The sequence below is a fragment of the Eretmochelys imbricata genome, chromosome 21, assembly GCF_965152235.1.
Source record: "Eretmochelys imbricata isolate rEreImb1 chromosome 21, rEreImb1.hap1, whole genome shotgun sequence".
Taxonomy (NCBI): domain Eukaryota; kingdom Metazoa; phylum Chordata; order Testudines; family Cheloniidae; genus Eretmochelys; species Eretmochelys imbricata.
Window position 1 is genome coordinate 15,400,364 of NC_135592.1, and position 20,579 is coordinate 15,420,942.

Below are 20,579 nucleotides of genomic sequence, written 5' to 3' on the forward strand. Positions count from 1 at the left end.
GGGACCCTAAATGGGGCCTCAAGTGTCTCTCTAGCAGCCCCACTGTGCCCCCTACTGACTCAGGTGGGAGAGTGACTGCCTCTGAATTGCCTAGTCCGTTCAGGGCCCCCATCCAAGCACTGACACAGCTGAGTGCTGCTTAGCTTGGCAGAGCCGACGACATAACAGCATAGCCTGATAGGCGTGCAGATGAGGTTAATGAGTGGGTTAATGTGAGTATTGATGCCCTCTACTGGATGGGATCTGAACTGCTGCACTGTGTGTCATAGGCCCCATGCTGCTAACAGCTAAAGGAGATTCTCCTGTAGTTCAAGTGACAGGGCCTGGGCTTTGGGAGCGGGAGGAGCTACGTTCTTGCCACAGTGTTACCCATGGCTGTGACCTGCACTGTACCGACCACTGGAAGGAACTAGGGGCCACAGGCTTGTTGCAAAGCGGCGGTCATGGTATAAGGTGGCTGAGGATGCATATTCCCTGCCTGACACCAGTTCTGGCCTGGGGCATGTAGGTATGAGAGCTGCTCCTCGGCTCCCCTTACAAAGGGCATCGTGCGTCTGTGCCTTGCTTGACTGCAGGAGGCATGAGGTGTTGCCTCAGGAGAGGGGGGGCTTTGATTTGGCTTGAGGACCTTGTACAGTCAAGATCCTTCAGTGGCAGATCCTCCCTGTCCCGATAAGGGGCCGGGTAAACCTTTTCCATCCATTCAGAATAAGATCAGTCCAGGGGGGGTCCAGAGCTCACAGAGAGGCGTCAGGGCTAGAACCTGTGCCACTTGAGCCCGAACAGCATTTGGGGCTTAAAATTATGGACTGAACTTAAGGATCCCATAAACGACTGTCCCTGTGTCCCTTATGGGACTTTTGTTGATGATAATGTTGTGCCTCCAGACCTTGCTCAGCACGGGGATCCCATTGTGTTAGGAGCTGTACAAACACAATCCCCCACCTGCTGCGTAGGGATAACGCAGCAGTGCCTTGGGGATGTTTCCAGGTCCCGTGTGCATCACCTCCTGGATAGTATCCTTCCACCTTCAGTTTTAAAGGGAAAAAAATCCTTCCCCCTTTCCTCCTTGTTCGGGAAAAGAAAACAGAGCAAAGGGAGTATGAATGATGGTGTCAAATAATATCAAAGTAGAGCGGAGCTTGGAATATCCACTGCTGGGTGCAAGAATGCTAATTTGTAGAGCTGGATGGAAGATAAAATTTCCTTTCCATGAAAATTCCGATGTTTCAACGTTGGTTTTCATTCCAATCTCAAGAAGTGGAAATTCCCAGTGAGATAGAAATTCTGGAATATTTCAGCTTGGGAACACTGAACAGTTTCATTCGGATAACGCTGAAGTGTATCATTCCAGCAAGGCAAAACTGGGTTTTTTGTTTTTTTTGATAAAGTCAAAACATGATAATAGAATATGAAATATTAGGTACTGTTTGATAGATTGTATGCAAACATAAGGGAATATTCAAGGTAATATTTTACTAGCCTAGCAAAGTCTACATGAATTGAAATGCTGCATTCAAGGCGATTCTCTTCGACATTTTTCTGGTACTGGTTTCATCAAAGTCCCGCAAACTGCTTTGATTTAGACAAAAGAGCATTTCTGGTGGGAAAACGTTTCCGTCCAAAATGTTCGGCCCAGCTCTAGGAGCTTTGAAGGAAGCACCAGGGTCACCCCTCTGCTCTGGACTCTGCAGGTCGACTCTGGCACAAGCTCTTCCCCATGCGGCCAGTGAAGCTGCCTTTAGACGGGAGCAATCAGTCCTGGCGCGGTTACGTGGGTGTGGTTGCACTGGATTCACTGCACTGGTGCACCAGACCCTAGTTTTACACTAGCACGGGGGGCTGCCCCGGGGGCATAACCACCCCAAAGCGTGTTTTGCTACAGCAGCTGAGCTCTAGCGTTCTCATCCCTGCATGGGGGCATCCACCTAGAGGGCCGGTCACTCCTGCGCTTTCTGCCGTGGGGTGGTTTTGGGGAGGTGGACCCTGGCTCCTGTAGGAAGCGTGTGCACGTCACCGATTCAGTCATCTGGCAGGAGCCGCCAGACATGGCAAAATGGAACCATTTTCAGGCCTGATTGCTGCCCTGGATTCAGGCTGGCAGCTTATTATTCTGTATTAGGCGTAGCGCCCAGGAGCCCCCGGCGTGGCCCCGGACCACGTTGTGCTCGATGCTGTACAGACGCAGAACCAAGAGACCATCTCTGCCCTAAAGAGCTCACAGCCCCCCCCCCCCCCCCCCAACCATGACCAACCCACAGCCCCCTTTACACTGTCACCTTAATGGAGCAAGAGGCCATCACTGTGGGTGGGGTGGGGGGCTCTGAGTACCCACACCCCCAGTGCATTAGAGGCTGCCTCACTCACAGGGCACTGCTGGAGGTCGTGGGAGGTGGGGGTGCCATCCCAAAGAGAGCAAGTTCCTGCTGCTGGATCAGGGCAGTGAAGTTTCCTGGCGCAAGGCTGTGAGAAGCCCGGAGACTTCACCGGGACTTTACTCTTGGGGCTTCGCGTTAGCTCTGGGCGAGCGAGCTGGGCTGCTGCTTTCCTTGTCAAACAAGGAACAAGCTCAGTTTCGGGTTTAGTGTTTGGATCCCGTGCTGGAAAGTGCAAAGAGGCTCAGTGGGGAAGTGGGAGCCAGAGACCGCAGGAGCTGCCCCGGGTCAGGGGAAGGAGGAGCTTCCACACAGGGTATAACTTTCCCAGGGAGAAGTGGTTGGTTCTGTGAGTCAGTAGTTACAGCACAGAGAGATTAGCGAGCGGCCTTCCTGATTCAGGGCCGGCTTTGGGTGAAGATTTGCTTGAGGTCATCCAAGGTCCCCTGGTGCTTTTATGTTGTGATCCCTGTCACAGAGGGGCCCTGCTGCCAAGGCAAGGGATGCCACAGAAATGAGGAAACAAATCCTTGGAACATAGGCGCGGCTGGATCGGAGCTGGAATCCGGTACCCAGTCTCCTGTCTCTGACAGCGGCCAGTACCAGCTGCTTCAGAGGCAGGGGTAAGAACTGCCCAGCGGGCAGAGGTGGAACAACCCATCCCCAGGTAGGTCTTATCCCTAATAGCTAGGGATTGGCTTAAGCCCTGCAGCAGGAGGTTTAATATCAGGGCTCTGGATCTGTCCTTACAACATGGTTACCCATCCTTCAAGGGGGTGTGTGTTGTGGCTCTGGCTGGTGCTCAAGCCTAATTACCTAGGTGTTTGCTCACATACAGGCTCATGCTCCCTTAATTGCCTTTTGCATGCAGACCTGCCTCTGCTGCAATCTGATTACAGCAAATTGGGGGTGCTGCTCTGTGCGCTAAAGCAGGTGGCCCTGCGTGGCTGGCATGGGTTCGGTGCTGCTTAGCTGCTCACTGCCAGAGGGACTAGCTGCCCAGGGCGTCCCAGCAGGCCCGCCTCGTGTGCGTGAAGATTGCATAGACAGGCATGCGGTGGGGCGGTATCGCGCCGGGACCTAAGAGAGCTGAAATCTGTTCCTGGCCCTGTCGCTGACTTAATGTGAGAGACTGAGCAAGGCTTTTCCCTTTTTGATGGCTCAGTTTCCCTGACAGTGAGATGGGGGCTTTGTAAAGTGCTTTGAGATCCTCAGGTGCTGTATGGGTCGGAAAGAGTGGGCTAGTTGTTAGAGGCACTGGACTGGGACTCAGGAGCACTGGGGTCAACTGGTTCCCTTGGGCAAGTGACTTAGCCTCTGTGTGCCTCAGTTTCCCATCTGTACAATAGGGATAACTGCACTGCCCAGCTTCACAGGGGTTAATACGGTAAAGGTTGTGAGGTGCTTAGATACTGTGGTAAGGGGGGGGGCAGAGAAATACCCAGATAGCTAACCCAGTGGTCAGTGTCTGCATAAAGGGGGGCTGGTTTATGGAGGGGCAGAGTCACCCTGGCTCTGATGGGCCATGGGGCAGTGATGGGCTGGCCCCTTGCAGTCACATGCCTATGCATGGATTTTGGTGCCTGGCTTTAAGTGCCCTCAGCCGGATGTTCCTGGGGCAGGTGCCAGGATCATGGGAAGGAGTGCTGTACACATCTGCAGCCCAGGGAACAGAATCTAGAATCTCAGGGTTGGAAGCAACCTCAGGAGGTATCTAGTCCAACCCCCTGCTCAAAGAAGGGCCAATCCCTAAATGGCCCCCTCAGGGATTGAACTCACAACCCTGGGTTTAGCAGGCCAATGCTCAAACCACTGAACTATCCCTGCCCCCCGAATGGGCCAGGACTGCTCCTGCTGCTGGCATCTCCAGGGCAGGCTGGGGCATGTTCTGCCATCAGTGCGGCGGGGTCTCCCGCTGCCCACCCCCGGCTGTGGGAAGGCTCACAAGGACACCCCACCCCTCTCTAGCACCTCACAGAGCCTTTCAGGGCCTGCTGGAGGCATTAACTAATTAAGGAGCTAGCTGCTGGAGAAGTGAAACCACCTCCCCTCCTTCTGCACGACCCAGAAAACCCCGGCTGCAGAGCCTAGCAGCCCAGCATGCCGGAGGGGCTGTGAAAGCACCAGACGCTGGGGCATTTCCTGGTCCTTGGGGAGGGGGGACCGCTGACAGCGAGTTGCTCCGTGTGGGAGAACAAAGGAATCTCGCTGCTGGCCAGCTGACTGCCTGCTCAGCCCTGCCCCACAAGGAGCATGGGCTGTGGGGTAATTAGCCTTTGCCAAGGTGCAGGCAGCAGTCCCTCAGCAGGAGGCTGAATGCTCCGTGTCCATCCCTGCAGTGTCCTTCTGTTGTAGAAACTAGAAATGGCCCCTTCTGGTCCCCTTGGCCCATGCAGCACTGCGTACCCAGGCCCTCTCATGGGAGCTGGCTCAGCTCTCTGTGCCCTCCTTCGGGTGCCCCTGCCCCTGGGATTCCACCCCATTCCCCTTTGGGCATGTGCAGATGGGCGTTCCCAGCTCGACTGAGCCCTTGTACCATCTCCCCCGAGCTCCCCCCTAACAAGGTTCTCCGGGTGCAGGGTTCCAGCCCCCGCACAGTCAGTGCAGCCACATGGACCCCCGTGGTGCCTGGAGTCCTCTGTTTATCTAGGTTTGCAAAGCACAGCCGCGGCACTGGCAGCCCTGGCCGCAGCACCTCCACGCAGATCCACAGGGGGCGGTCCTGGACCACGGGCAAACCCAAGTCCTCAGCCCCTCTGCCCTAGCTGCCAACACAGCATGGTGAGGGTTGCAATGGAGCGGTGGGGTTCCCTAGTAGCTGGGCTGAGAACCCACCAACTCGCGGCACACAGACCATTGTGCTGACAAGTCACAGGAAAGGCTTTACTTGATCACTGACCTAGGCTGGAACTGAGCCGGCAACCAAGAGCCAAAGGGCCTGTAGCATCCTGATGATTAGCACCCTCCTCCCTTCAGCCCCTCTGCATTGCGGCCCAACCTCTGGGAGGCACAGACCCTTCCACCCTCGGGCAAGCTCCCTGTTCCCCCTCCCCTCTCTGAGGTCTAGATCCTCAAAGGTGTTTCAGCTCCTAACTCCAGCAGAGCCAGGAGCTGGCATAGCAGGAGGCTGCAGGTCAGGATCAAGGGGGGGAGCCCCAGGCTGGGATAACGAGTCAGGGTCGGCAGCATGGGGCTATGTAATGTGGGCTGATGTCCACAGGAGGCCTAGACTGAGCACAATGCTCCCTGTGGCCCGAGCTGGCTGTGAACGGGCATCTCTGATGCATTGTCCTGTTTGTATCCAGATGCACCCCAGTGCTGCGGGGCCGGAGCTGGGGCACAGGGGCCTCCCCCACGTCCCATCGCCAACGCTTGCCCTTTCCGTTGTCCACAGCTAGACTCCTTCGACCAGCCTGTGGGGGCCTTGCTGACCTACTCAGCCACTGACCTGAAAGGAGGCCATGCTCATCTGGGCCCCTCTGTGGCGGGGAAGCCCTGCGGGCATACGGCTCCCCCCCGTCATGAGCTGGATGGGCCTTTGGGAGAAATGGCAGCTGCCACCGCAGTCCGGAGCAGCCCTTCCTCACTCCAGCTGAGGGCTGATTGACAGCCTGGGAGATGGGCTTTTCCACACGGTCTGCTGAGCCTGCGTGGGGGCACTGTCTGCAAGATCGGCCCCTATCCCCCCGGGGCCTGCTGCCTCCTTCCCAGCTACCCCGGCAAGCAGCCCATTGCTCCAGAGGGAGTTCTGCCGGGCAGGGGCCCAGCAGCCAGGTCGGGACAGTGTCCTGCTGTCGGGGTACCTGTGAACCACAGACCTGCCTTCCCACTGTTGCTGCCCCGGCCCGGCAGGACAGAGAGGGCTGGAGGCCCATGTTTGCATAGGCGCCAGCCGGGAGGAGGAGCATTGGACAGCCCGGCGGTAAGAGGATGAGGGGCCGGGGGGGCATCTGTCTCCTATGACCCTAGTGTACTTGGGGCCGCTCACCCAAGATCTCCGCTCTCCTTGGGACACTGATAGCCTCAACCATACCTCTGTGTTCCCGAATCCTCTGTGCCACAGGAGCCGTGCGGAAGGTGCCCATGCCCCAGCCCTCGAGCTCCAGCCGGTGACTTCAGTGGGGGATTTTTGGTATAGTGGGGCTGGCTGGCTGGGAAGGGGGATTTCCCGCTGGGTGGATGCACCAGCATGTGTTGTGTGTGTGCGCGTTCCCTGCATGGATGCATGGTGTGTTTGTACGTTCCGTGTGTGTGTGTGTATTCCCCGGATGCGTGTGCATTCATCCTGGCCCCCCTGAGCTCCGTGACAAAGCCTCTTCCTCTCTCTGTTGGGAGCGGGGAGGGGAGGGTTTCTTGCTGATGTTAAAATTAGTAAAACTCCAGTGGGTGGAAAAGGGGTGTGTGGGAGAGACCACAAACGCCTGCTCTCAAATCGGATGTGCAGCCTGTCTTAAGGGTCCTGGGGTGGGGACTGGGACTGAGCTGGGGGAGCATGGGAGTAAAGACCATTTGGCTGGGAGTGAGGACGGGGGAGACCAGGGTGTAGGTGGTCAGGAGTGCTGGATCCATTTGTACAGTGGGAGTGCTAAGAGCTATTGAACCAAACTGTAAACCCTGGATACGGTGGAATCCAGTTCAGGCCAGGGGGTGTGGCAGCCCTCCTACTTCCAGCACCTCAGTAGGTGATGGGCATGGGCGGAAGGGGTGGGTGGACTCCACCCACCGCCCATGAGCTCAACACCTGCGTGAGCGGAGGAGACCAGCCCGGGGTGGACTGTCCCCGGGGATCCTGCCCTTGCAGACCCCATGCGGCTAGCCCTTTCTGCGGTGAGCAGGGCTGGGGAACTCCCTGGGACCGCTGGCTGCAGGATCGGGCCCGAGCTTTGCTGAGGCTGGCTGGCAGAGCCAAGGGTGGAGGGAGCACCCAGTGCGCTGTGCACACCAAGGTACCCCATGGCGTGTTGGGAATGCAAGCAGCGGGGTGCAGCCACTAGGGGGCGATCACTGTCCGGCTGATCCGGGGGAACACGCCAGTCCCAGCTGGGGAAAGGTCTGCTCCCGGAAGGGGATGCAGGGTCGGTGACTGTGTGCATGGGGGGGCTCCCCGGTGAGGGATGAGTCAGCAGGGCCATTTCAGGGGGGTTGTGGGCCTGAATCGCACTTATCCCCTCCTTCACCCAGCTCAGGCAGGCGCCAACATCCACAGAGATGGGCTTGTGCCACCCCCTGCCGAGCGGGCCCTGGATTTGAATAGCCCAGAGCCGGGAGTATTCGGACCCGGGAGTTTGGTTCAGCTTGTTACGGAGCTGGGAGCCGCTTGCCAACCTTGACTCTGGATCTGGTCCCAAAGGTCCCGAAAGCCAGGCCAGGCAGGATCTAGGGGGAGAGCAGGTGGTTCCAGCCAGTCTCTAAAAACTAACCATCGCATCTGTATCAGTCTTGGGTCAGAGCAGCCTCGCCCTCCCTTCCGTCCTCAGCTCCTGCTCCAGCACGGCTGTGCTCGGCTGCAGAGGGAATGTGGGATTCCACGCTGGAGAGGGAGACTCGGCCACAGACGAGTGCTGGGCTCTCTGGGAATGATTCGATCCAGTGTTCTCCCTTCGGCCGTTGGAGGGAGAGAGCATGGTCTGATGGGCTGGGCACCAGAACTCCTGGGTCCTTTTCCTAACCACTGTGTGATGGTGGGCACAGATAACTTGTAGATATGGAGTCCCTCTTGTGGCATGCCCAGCTTTGGGGTCCTGGCTGGCTCCTGGCAGTGGGGCTGGGTTATTGTGGGGTCCCTGCCATTGGGGGAAGGGTGGCGCTGTGATAGGTGATTTCAGGGCTCTGCAAACTGGCCCAGGGAGCACCTCACACGTGCTGGGGTGCTGAAGTTGAACCAGAATCACTACTGGAACCGGGAATCTGTCCCCTCTGTAAAGTGAATCCCCTCCACCCATGAGCAGAGGGAGGTGGGGCTGAATTGGAGTCCACCAGACAGGGGTGCTGGGGCAGGGGGCCGGAGTCAGTTTGAAATGTAAAAACTGCTCTAGAAATCCCAGTGGTGTCCATGTTGTATCCTTCCCTATGGGCGGTGGTTAAAGACAAACCTGTGCTGGGTGACCTGCTTCAAGGTGCAGTGTCTCTTAGCTACCTGGTGTCAGCGGGGTGACTCTAGATCGAGCAGCTCCATGTCTACTAATCTATCTGGATCAGTGGCTGCTAGAAGTGAGCTCAGGCCCCACAATGGGGAGCGGTTTGAAGCATTTGGGCCCTGTGGGGCTTGGGAATGCTGGGTTTTGCGTCCAGCCCATCTTCAGTCCCTGACAAAGATAAAAGGGTCACGTCTACCCTCGGCCACACCCCACCCACCCCTGAGCCCCAGGGGAGTGGTCAGCGCCATATGGGGTTAGTTAGGTCAAAGAGACAATAGGATCCGTATTAACCCTTGGGCCGCTGGAGAGCTGGTTGCTCTGCTCTGCTCTGGGCTGTGTTAATGTGTCTGGGGCCCCGGAGCACTGCTCCAAGTGGGATCATTGGTGCTTGTACAATCTGGACACAACAAGGACCCAGTCTCTGCCCTGACAGTCCTGCAGGACACTCAGGCTCTGGAGGATCCTGGGAACACCAGGCACAAGCAAACCGATCGCTAGGACTAGTTAGCCTCCAGCCCTGGACTACCCCTACACACACCCATCCTGTGCTTTCTTCACAGGCTGCGTGAAGTGTGCTTCTTAGGGGCTGGATGAGCAGCTGTCTGCCTCCTGCCCCGTCCATGCTGGTGGATGTGCCTTGTGCTGTCCTGCTGGTGCCCTCAAGGGGACTGAGGAGCACCCCCCACCCCCAGCCTGTTCTCGCACTGAAGTCAGTGAACGTCTTGCCAGTGACTCGAACGGGGGCAGGATCAGGTCCCTTGTGAGCACACCAGAGCTCACGCTGGCTCACGGCTAGCTCCCACGGTGGGGCTGGCCCTGTGGCTAGGAGGGATTGGCATGGTGCCCTCCCTCTGGGAAGGCTCACCGGTGGTTTGGACCACGATGCGGGATCATGTTTGAATCGGATCAAACCATGTTTGGGTGACAGGCCGCCTTGGGTAACAGGTTATAACCTAGTTCGGCCCCTCCTGCACGGGACTGATCAGACGTGACTCGCACAGCCCCCTGCTGTGTCACCGCTGCTGGCCCGAGCCCCAGGTCTTTGTGTCCCATGATCTCATGGATGATTTTAAAAACTGGGCTTAAGCATGCTTCAAACTGGGCTGTAGCCAGTCGGGCCCTGCTACCCACCCAGTCCCTGTGGGCGCTCCAGCTGGGTTAAAGCATGTCACAATAGTGGAGATGAAGCCTTTGGAGGAACATCCCACCCCCTCCTGTTCTTCTCCAAATCCCGGCCCACAGCCCGTATGGGAAAGAGCAGCTCTCAAGCCCCCCGCAGCCATAACCTATGTGGGAGGATGTGTTACTGGCTGCTCTTCCTGAGGCTTGCGGAGTAACGCTTCCCCTCCTGGGGAATCGGCCGGCCAGGCAGCTTCCATCGAATTTGTTTGCTCTTCTCCGAACTTCCTCCCCGCTCCTTGGTATGAGGGATGGGCCTGAGCTGCAAAACCTGGATCCTGGTTGTGAGCTCCCTCGGCTTCGGGGCTGTTTGGATCTGGGGTTCCCGTGGGTGCTGTGGTGGGTGGTGCTGGCACGGAAAGCCCTTTGGATAGGGGCAGGGGGGCTGGCTGTTTTTTCTCTGGGAGCCCTGGGGGTAGGAGCTGCAGCCCTGCTCTCCCCCGTGACACACAGCTCAGTGGAGGGAACTCTCTCTCTCTCTCTCCTGCTCCAGCTGGGATGAGAGCAGCTCCATCAGCAGTGGCCTCAGCGATGCCTCTGACAACCTCAGCTCGGAAGAGTTCAACGCCAGCTCCTCCCTCAACTCCCTCCCGTCCAGCCCCACGGCTTCCCGGCGGAACTCGGCTATAGCGGTACGTGCTGACTGCCACGGGGAGTTGCCCGTGCAACGCTGGTGAAAGGGGTGGGGAGGGCAGACCTGGAGAGGGGCGGCCCGTGTCCCAGTGAGAGCGCCGGTGGGAGGGGGATGCACTGGTGACATGGGCGCCTGGTGGCTGAGAACGCGACTGCGGCCCGCCATCTCACCACACGTGGGGCAGTGACGGGCAAGGACAGTGTCTCTGCCCATCAGGGCCAGACCAGTCAGCATAGCTCCATAGACTTCAGCCAGGCTGCCCCAACCTGCCCGCAGAGGGGCTGGCCCCAGAGCCTGCTCTGGGTTATAGAGGAGTCTAGGCCATCAGAGTGTGGGGCTGTCCCGTTTCCGCAACAGTAATGCCGCATCTAAAGAGTTAGCCTCCAGCCCTGGTGCCAAAGCAGAATGAGCCTTTTTGGCGATGGCACTGGGGTGTGAGTCAGGATCTTGGGTCTCTTCCTGGCTCCGGCACTGACCCTGCATGGCCTCGGGCACTCTGCAGAGAGGGAAACTGAGGCACTGAATGGGGCAGTGGTGTGCAGTGGGGCAGTGGTGGAGCTGGGAAGAGAACCAGGACCCCAGCCCCTTGGACCGTCCTCAAGGGTGAGAGGCCTGTGATCTAGAGGGGAAGGCCCCTACTTTCTCCTCCCCAAGGGGCGGCGTCTCCTGGGCGGGCAGCGGGTGGGGTTGGCTGGGAGCGGCCCCCCTCACCTCTCTGTCCCCGCCCCGCACAGCTGCGCACGGACTCGGAGAAGCGCTCGCTGGCCGAGAGCGGGCTGAGCTGGTACAGCGAGGCGGAGGAGAAGGGCCCAAAGAAGCTGGACTACGACAGCGGCAGCCTCAAGATGGAGCACGGCGCCTCCAAGTGGCGGCGGGAGCGGGCCGAGAGCTGCGACGAGGCCCCCGCCAAGGGGGGGGAGCTGAAGAAGCCCGTCAGCCTGGGCCCGCCGGGGCCCCTGAAGAAGGGCAAGATGCCACCGGTGGCAGTGACCTCGCCCATCACCCACACAGCCCAGAGCACCCTCAAAGTGGCAGGTGAGACTGCAGCAGGGGGAGGGCGTCGGATGCTCCCACCTTCCCATGCCTTCTGGGGCTTCGGCCAATGGGTGTGCAGCCCCTCCAGGCTATGGGGCAGGCCAGCCTCAGGAGTGCCATGTGCCGCGGACAGGCCCGGTCTGTGGATGCAGGGCTCCCCCGAGTGGCAGGCGCAGGGATCACGCCAGCCAGCTGCTCCCTTAGCTCCCAGGCAGGGGTTCGATCCCCATGGCTGGCTGAAGCGGCTGCATGCTCGGGATTCATCCTAGGGATCGGCTGGGAATCTCCCCAGGGAGGCTATGAGAGGGGACTACTGCGTCCTCCTGGGGAACGCTCTAGGGGGCCTTACAGGGGTCGCACACCCCTCCCTGGGGGAGAGCGTATGGTGGGTACAATTCACCGAGGCCTCGCCCAGGCCATGGGCATGCAGCTGCCCCAACACTGGGCAGTGTGGGCAGCTGGTGACCTCCGGCTCGTGCTGCCTTTGGTGCCAGACCCACCCCGCTGGCATCATCACTCTGATTCCCCAGGGGCCCGAGAGGTGCTTTCCCTGCAGGTGTCACATCACAGCCTGCTGTGACAGCAGGCATCCAAGAGCCCGTCAGTCCCATCATCCAAGGGGCCCATGCTGGACTGCTCCCCGCAGTGTATTCCCCATCCCGGGGGCTCGGCCCATCCCAGGCTTGGCAGCTGTCCCTCCAGTCGGCAAGTACTACAGAACAGAGCAGGGCACGTGCCAGCTCTTGTGCAAAAGTTGAGTGTCAATCTTTGACGTGATCCGGTGGTCGTGCCCCCTACCGTGGGGAAGTTGGTGCCCTTCACGTTCAGTTCGGTTCAGCCTTGAAATGAGGCTGATTTTTTGCATGGAAACCATGCACAGGTTTCCATGTTGAAAGGCTTGGTCCCCTGCTCCAGTGTGGCCTAGTGGAGAGGGCACTGGACCAAGACTCAGGAGATCTGGGTTCTATTCCTGACTGTGTCGCTGGGTGAGTCACTGCCCCCTCTGTGCCTCAGTTTCCCCATCTGCCCAGTAGGGATGATGATCCTGGCCTCCTTGGTAAAGCGCTTTGGCATCTATGGCTGAGAAGTGCTATGTAAGAACCAGGGCTTGTTAAATTACTCTCATCACACCTGCTTCTTGGGAACTGGCTCTTTCAAGGTAGGTGAAAGCAAGGCTGTTTGCAGAACAGAAGCTCCCTGGATGGGGTGAAGTTTCTTAGCCACAGGAGCCTATGTTGTGCCAGGGGAGTCCAATCCCAGGAGGGCCAGGGGGCTGGGGTACGCTTCTGTATTGCTCGTGACCTTCTCCATCTCACTCCGCTCCCCCAGGCAAACCTGAAGCTAAAGCCACTGACAAGAGCAAGCTGTCTGTGAAGAATGCGGGCCTGCAGCGCTCTTCCTCCGACGCTGGCCGGGATCGGATTGGGGATGCCAAGAAGCCTCCCTCAGGGCTCGCCCGGCCCTCTACCTCCGGCTCCTTCGGATACAAGAAGCCACCTCCTGCCACCGGCACAGCTACGGTGATGCAGGCGGGTGGCTCGGCCACGCTCGGCAAGATCCAGAAGAGCTCCGGCATCCCCGTCAAGCCTGTCAATGGGAGGAAAACCAGCCTGGATGTCTCCAATGCCGGGGAGCCTGGCTTTCTGGCCCCTGGGGCTCGCTCCAACATCCAGTACCGGAGCCTGCCGCGGCCGGCCAAATCCAGCTCCATGAGCGTGACGGGCGGGCGTGGCGGGAACCGGCCTGTGAGCAGCAGCATCGACCCCAGCCTCCTAAGCACCAAGCAAGGGAGCATCTCGGTGTCACGGCTCAAGGAGCCCTCCAAGATCGGCACGAGCCGGAGCACGCCGGCCCCGGTGAACCAGACGGACCGTGAGAAGGAGAAAGCCAAAGCCAAGGCCGTGGCCCTGGACTCCGAGTGCGTCTCGCTGAAGAGCATCGGCTCTCCTGAAAGCACCCCCAAGGCCCAAGCCAACCACCCGCCTGCCGCCAAAGGGGCCGAGCTGCCCCCAACGCCGCTCAGGTAGGAGCCAGGGAAACCTCCCAGCATCAGCCCCACTGCCATAGGCAGCCACCCCCCAGCCTGAGCCAGGGCTCTTCCGGCGGGCTTGCCATGAGGGCTGGTCAGACATTTTCCATCCAAACTGGCTTTTGATGGAAAATTGGGTTTTCAGCTAGGAAATCAAACACCTGAAACCCCAAATATTTCAGTATTTGCCACAGTGTCTCTTGAAAGTTGTCGTTCGGTTACCTCCTGTCCCCATTCTTCCGTATGGGCTGGGCTCCTCAGCTGGACTCCATCTCCCATAATGCATCACAGCAAGGGTCTCTCAGGATGCATGTCGTCTTCCCTTTCCAAGAGCTGAGACTGGGGTGCATCATGGGATATGTAGTCCAACTAGGGAGTCTGGCAAATCAAGGAGAATGGGAATATGAGGCAGTCGAACTACAGCTCCCATGAGGCATTGTGGTGTCATGAGGCATTGTGGTGTGGCTGTCAATCAGCCTTGGGGTTTTGTATGGTTGCCTGTCACCATGGCATCTGGATGTAGACCTCGGTCAGGCAGAGAGCCAAGGTGGTGCGGGGTGGGTGGCGTGTGAAACTAGAGAAATGGCCAGAATTAGGGGCGCCAACAGACTGTACAGGTGCCTTTTGTTTTTAAACCCTCTCCCCAAAAGTGGGTCAGGCCTCAGCAGTAAGGCTGGGCCCCGTACTCGGCGAGTGCAGGGTGTGAGCCCCGCCGGGCCAGGCCCCATCCCGCTCTCCCGTGCCGAACCGGGCCGGGCCCCACCACGCTCTCAGGCTGCTAGGTGAGCTTCCTCCCCCATCTTGGCTCAGCGTCAGGCCCGGCGTCTCTGCTGCCCCTCTGCAACCCGGTACTGTGTTCCCACAGAGCGCCCGCCAAGAGCTACGTGAAGCCCCCTTCCCTGGCCAACTTGGACAAGGTCAACTCCAACAGCCTGGACCTGCCGTCCTCCAGTGACCTGCCCCAGCCCCACGCCAGCAAGCGGCAGGACGGGCACCAGGCGGCCGGGCACCTCACGCCTTGCTTCGCCCCCAGCCCCGCCCCCATCCTCAACATCAACTCGGCCAGCTTCTCCCAGGGCCTGGAACTCATGAGCGGCTTCAGTGTCCCCAAGGAGGGCAGGATGTACCCCAAGCTCTCGGGCCTGCACCGCAGCATGGAGTCTCTGCAGATGCCAATCAGCCTGCCCAGTGCCTTTTCCGGGGGCAGCACCACCACCCCTGCCCCTGCCGCCACCCCTCCCATCAGCACAGAGGAGGAGACCAGTGAGCAGGGCTGGACCGGCAGCCCCAGAGCTGCACATCTGGACAGGTGCCGCCGGAGGACGGGGAGGGTGGGCAGGAGGAGGGCCACCTCCCAGATGTGCTGGGGTTCGGCTATCGGGGTAGGGGGGTTCCAGAGCCTCCCTGCTATGCTCTGGGGGGCACAGAACCCCAACTCCCACCATGATCCCCTGGGGAGGGCTGCCTCGCCCCTTGGGGCACCTGGCAGCCCTAGGGATGGACAGCTTTGTGAGGCACAAGCATCGGGCCGGAATCCCCTCTGCACCCTGGAAACGCTGGCTCCGGTCCCACCCACCCCTTCTATACCCGCTCCCAGTGAAGCCAGCAGACTGCACCCACCACCAAACTGGCATGGCCCCCAGCTGGGCATTGCACCTAGCCTGCCCCTGGCAACTGCCCTCCCTCTCTCAGCCCACGGAGCCGACCATGACTCGTGTTTCTCTTCCTCCCCAGCACCAACCGCGACCGGAACACACTGCCCAAGAAGGGGCTGAGGTAAAATCTCGACGCCTGTGTGGCCCCCTCACGGTCACTCAGGGACCTCTCAGCCACAGGGAGTGAGGTACTAGCCCTCCATTAGTGCTGGGTCCTGAGGCTCCAAGAGGCTAAGGGACTTGCCCAAGGTCACTGTGGCAGAGCAAGGAACTGACCCTGGGTTTGCTAGGCTAGTGCTCTAAACTCTGGGCCATCCTCCCTGCCCCTCTCCCTCTTGCACCAAAAGCACAGCTTTGCTGCCCAGGGCACTGCAGGTCACTCAGAGCGAGGGCAAAATATCACCCCGGAGCAGCGGGAGACCAGCCCTTCATGGATGCCAGAGATCCCGCTGTCGTGTCGAGCCCACGCCCTCTAGCCTGGCTTCCCAGTGCTGCGGCTGGTGTCTCGGCCTCCCCTGCGCTGTCCCGGGCAGCGGGAAATGCCTCAGGGCTGAGGGGGACATCTTGGTCAGAGAACTGAGCCCAGCCCTGCACCTCCTTGGTACGCCTGATACTCCAGAGAGAGGCCAAGCCTTCCCCCTCGCCATTGGGTTTGTCAGATCCGTGCGGAGCGAGAGGCGGACTGAGTCCCTAGAACTGCCCCCACAGCGTCCCAGTGGGCGCAAGGATCTGCCCGGGGGATCCAGTGACAGGGTCCGGGCTGGGTCACCACACGGCTTTACTCTGAGCTCTTTGGTGAGAGCCGTGGCCATTCCAAAGCCCTTTGGCCACTCGACCCTGGCGGGGAAAATGGGCCGGTGGGACGCACGGCAGCGTCGCCTCGCTGATCTCTCCCTCGGCCCCGGCAGGTACCAGCTCCAATCCCAAGAGGAGACCAAGGAGAGGCGCCACTCCCACACGATCGGAGGGCTCCCGGAGTCGGACGACCCATCGGAGCTGCCCTCGCCTCCCGCCCTCTCCGTGTCCTTGGCCGGGAAAAGCCCGCTCACGAACATCGGTCAGTTTCCCGTGGCTGGGTCAGGGCCAAATCCCCGGCGGGTGTAAATCAGCGCAGCACCATTGAGAGCAGCGTCCCTGGAGCTCTGCCGGTTTACGGCCGCTGAGGAGCTGGCCCTCATGTCTGTGCCGCACACGAGGATCACAGCAAGGCCTGTGTGCTGCAGAGGGCGGAGCTGGCTTGTCCAGAGGGCCTTGCCCATAGAAACCAGAGGCAGAGAAGCCCCACAAAGTGCCTAACCCACCCCCAGGCCCTCTGCCCAGCCCCAGGACAGGCAAGGACTCTGCTAAGCCGGTGGCCTCTGGCGCCTGCCCTCTGCTTCCTCTCTGGGCAGCCGCTGCACAAAGGGCCGTGCTCTGACATAGCCCAGCTGGGGCGGGGAGGGCAAGTGGGGGGCTCCCCTTGAAAGCGCGCCCAGTGAAAGTGAGTGGGAGGCAAACTGTCGGGTAGGAGAGTCCCTCACAGGTGTGGGGCCCACTTCTCTCGCTTGTGCCAGAGGAACTGGCTTCAGTGGGATTTTCCTGATTTACACCAACGTGAAGGTTCAGGCCCAGTGGGGTTACTCCTGATTGAAACCGAAGCGAGTCAGCCGGCCCAGCGTTACTCCTGTTTTACACTGGAGTGAGTGCGGGGAGGGATCGGGGCCCAGTGGGGTTACTCCTGATTGACACCGAAGTGAGTGAGCGGGATATCGGGGCCCAATGGGATTACTCCTGATTGACACCGGCTTTGGGCATGAACACGCTGTTCCCAGGATGCACCACCTGGGAGAGCGCATGGGCCAGCCCCGAGCAGGTATTCCTCAGCCTAGCGTACTGGCTTCGCTCGTGTCCCCCCTTCCTGCCTGAGCTAAGGCTCTGGCCCCGAGCGTGACCTTGTGTGGCGTCCTCCCCCACCCTCCCGCGTCCCTGGCTCCTCAGGGCTCCGGCCCCTCCTCACCCCACGCTCCCTGCTGCTCCGCTCCTCTGGGCCAGATGCGTTTCTGAGCCCGCCTCTTCTCTTCTCCCTCCCCTGCCTTCTCCATGCAGTGAGTCCCACCGCTGCCACCACTCCGCGGATCACCCGTTCCAACAGCATCCCCACCCACGACTCCGCCTTCGAGCTCTACAGCACCTCCCAGATGGGCAGCACCCTCTCCCTGGCAGACAGACCCAAGGGCATGATCCGCTCGGGCTCCTTCCGGGACCCCGCGGATGACGGTGAGACACTCGTGCTCCGGCCGGAGCGACGGGCTCTTCCTCCCCGTTACCCGGGGATAGCATGGCTCCGTGGTCCCCTGCCCCGGGCATCCCTTTTGGTACCCGTAGATGGCGGCGGTGGTGCTCACAATCCGGAGCACTGCTACTGTGGGGGACAAGAAAGGGTTAATCCTGCTGGCGAGAAAGTGGGGAATCCCGTCAGTCCCAGGGCAGCAGGAAGGGTCAAACCAGCTTCCCTATGGAGCGTGAGAGCAGTGGCAGGGCCCATGGCTCTGTCTGCTCCCTGCCCCAGAGTGCTGGCTTCATGGCTCCTCTGGGGGAAGGAACCTGCACAGTCCTATTGCGGGATAGGGGGGTTGACCTCAGAGGTGCCCCTGGAGGTGTCAGGGGCTGCACGTGCAAAGCTGGGCTGGGAACCTGGCTCTGGGCCCACAAGTCCCTGAGCGCAGACGAGCGGATGGACACGGGAGCTCCAGGTGCCCACCTGGCACGTTGCAACAGGTTTGGCAGCCTAGTGGGCGCTGGGGATGGGTTGGCTTTAGGGCCAGGAAGGGAGGATTTGGGCAGCTGGGGTTGCAGCTGGGCCTGGAGGGAGACTGAGCCACCATGGGCAAGGCGCAGGGCTGGGAGTCGGACTATTCCTGGCTGTGCCTCCCCGTGTTACCTGGGGCAAGGCCCCCATTTCCCCACCCTGGTGCCTCAGTTTCCCCATCTGTATAATGGGGATGGTGATGCTGACCCGGCTCTTCAGAGGGATGAGGAGGGGCCTGGGCGTGGTCAGGCTCTGCTCAATGGTGTCCCCACAGCAACGTGAGCTCCTTGGCTGGGTGGTGCCGCATGGCAAGGGCAGGCTTGCCGGGGCAGGCTGCCCAGCTGAATGTGGCCCCTGCCTGTAACCTGTCCCTCTGCAGTACCTCTCCTGCCCCTGCCTCCCCACTGATCCCCTGCTGTGGCGCCCCGCAGACCCCTCTGGGAAAGCCGGCACTCGCCCCCTGAACTCCCGCGCTCTGAGCCAGGGCGCGGTGGAGGGCTCCGTGACTCAGACGTGTTTGTTCTGTTGCAGTTCATGGATCGGTGCTGTCCCTGGCCTCCAGCGCCTCCTCCACCTACTCCTCGGTAAGAGCTGCTCCCGCGGTCCCCCGCCCGCGCCGGGGCGCTCCCGTTCCCTGCATGTCCGGGGGCGGGGGGCCACGGGCCGGCCACGCCGATGGGGCCTTGCGGGGGTGGCTGCAGCCAGCTGCTGTCTGGATGGCTTTGTGGGAGGAGCCCCACGGTGGCTGCGGGTGGGGTTCAGTTCTGTGCATGGCTCTGCCCCCCAAGTCTCTGCCTGTCTGCGCCTCACTTCCCCCCTCTGTCCTAACGCTGGCCTCTCTGTCTCTCCTTCCTGCTGCGCTGTGCTCTGCCAGGCGGAGGAGAGGATGCAATCCGAGGTACGGTGAGACCCCACTTCTCCACCCGCCCTGACGGCTCGCTCCCAGCCCCCGAGGGGGGGAGCGGCCCACTCCTCCCTGACCCTTCCCACTTTGCCTTCTCTCCCTTCCAGCAAATCCGCAAGCTGCGCCGGGAGCTGGAGTCGTCCCAGGAGAAGGTGGCGACCCTGACGTCTCAGCTGTCAGCCAATGTGAGTCCAGCCGCAGCTCCGGGCCAGGCCTAGTGCTTGTCCGGAGTGGGGGGCATCATCAGAGGTCTCTCGACCCTCTATAATGCGCAACTGTGGAAATCCCTTAAAGATGGGGGGAGGAGTGATGGGGCACGTGGGACCATCACACTGGGGACAAGGCGGGGATTGGACGCACCCTGCTCCGGCGAGCAGATGGGGACATTTCTGACCCTGCCAGGAGCAAGGAGGGGAAGGCTCACCGCGTGGCGGACACGAGGGGCAGAGCTGGCATCGAAGGGCGGGCAGGGCAGAGATGCAGAGGCCAGTGCCCAGCAGAGGCACTCCAGCCTGTGCAGCTCTCCCTGGGACAGGAGCTGGTCAGAGTAGATGATGAGTAATGGGTCAGAGGAGCGGCTGGCAGTGGAGTGTCCTCAGGTGGCTGGGGCCAGTGCATCCCCTGTGCCTGGCACCCTCAACTGGCAGTTTGCAGGAAGATGCCCGTTTTGACAGCACCCCCAGATCTACGTTGTGGGGTGGGGTCACCTCCCCACTGAGATCATCCCCCCGACATGGCTGCTCTCTGCAGGGCAGGAGTGCCACCCCGGAGCCACGCAGCGTCCCCACGGTGCGCAGGGCCCCTGGCACGCCGGGCAAGCCTGCCGCTGTGCGGGGGAGGCGTGGCCCTGGGAGATGGCCTGCTGCGTCCCAGTGGGAGAGACTGCACACGCCCTGTGGCGTGGCATGAGCGTGGCTGCTCTGGTCTGTGGTCTCGGCACCATTGGCCCCAGGACCAGAGGGGTCGGAGCGGCAAGACCCGGAGCGGGCACCGAACTGTGAACCCTCCCAGGCACTCTCAGCCCTGGGGGAACCCTCCCGCAAGGGCCACACCTATCCACCTGCTCCTATCCCAGGCCCCCTTCGCTCAGGCACCATCCCTCCACACCCTAGACTCCAGGTGTCCATCCCCACCTCTGGCACCTTCCCTCTGGCTCCCACCCCCTCTTCTTGGGAGAGAGTCTCTTCCCCAGGGGGCGAGAGATCAGGGCTCTTCTCCGCCGTTGTTCCGAGAGACCATGGCAATAGTACGGACAGGGCTGCTGGGCTTGTGAGCCTGGGTCCCTCTGGGACAGGGCAGGCAATAGAGCAGCATGCTGGGCAATGTTCCCTCTAATTTTTGACAGGCCGCGTGCCCAAAAAATTTCTTCTGTGCAAATTTTTGTGTGCGCGGGGTTTAGGATCTGTGTGCGCGGGGTTTAGGATCAGTGGACGCACACAGCTTAGAGGGAACAGTGATGCTGGGAGGTGATGGGGGGGGGATGCCGCACACTTACCTCCCCCACCCAGGGCGCTTGCCACGCAGCGGCCAGTGGTCCGAGCAGAGGGGCCGGCTGGGGACTGCCCTGGCAGCCGGGCTCCCCGTTCCCTGGCTGAGCGTGACGCCCTCTCCCACTGCCTTTCAGGCTAACCTGGTGGCGGCCTTCGAGCAGAGCCTGGTGAACATGACGTCCCGTCTGCGCCAGCTGGCAGAGACCGCGGAAGAGAAGGTGGGTGCTGCGCAGGAAGAGCTGGTGGGGCACCGGGGTCTCTGTGCCAGGGAGCAGGTCTCTTCCCCCCCCCCCCATCCCCCGGGGTCTCCTGTTGGCTGCCATTGGGCTCAGCGAAGCTGCAGGGCCTGGGGG

At 60.8% G+C, this 20,579-nt stretch overlaps 1 protein-coding gene across 1 annotated transcript in view; it reads left to right on the forward strand.

The window, feature by feature from the left end:
* NAV1 (neuron navigator 1) overlaps positions 1–20,579 on the forward strand; it is a 203,479-nt gene that overhangs the window by 164,246 nt on the left and 18,654 nt on the right. The window contains exons 6-16 of the mRNA XM_077839105.1: positions 10,185–10,323; positions 11,060–11,360; positions 12,690–13,383; positions 14,255–14,698; positions 15,124–15,165; positions 15,953–16,101; positions 17,130–17,300; positions 18,364–18,416; positions 18,707–18,730; positions 18,844–18,921; positions 20,361–20,444. Coding sequence (XP_077695231.1) covers positions 10,185–10,323; positions 11,060–11,360; positions 12,690–13,383; positions 14,255–14,698; positions 15,124–15,165; positions 15,953–16,101; positions 17,130–17,300; positions 18,364–18,416; positions 18,707–18,730; positions 18,844–18,921; positions 20,361–20,444 — 2,179 coding nt within the window. The remainder of the gene's footprint in view (positions 1–10,184; positions 10,324–11,059; positions 11,361–12,689; positions 13,384–14,254; positions 14,699–15,123; positions 15,166–15,952; positions 16,102–17,129; positions 17,301–18,363; positions 18,417–18,706; positions 18,731–18,843; positions 18,922–20,360; positions 20,445–20,579) is intronic.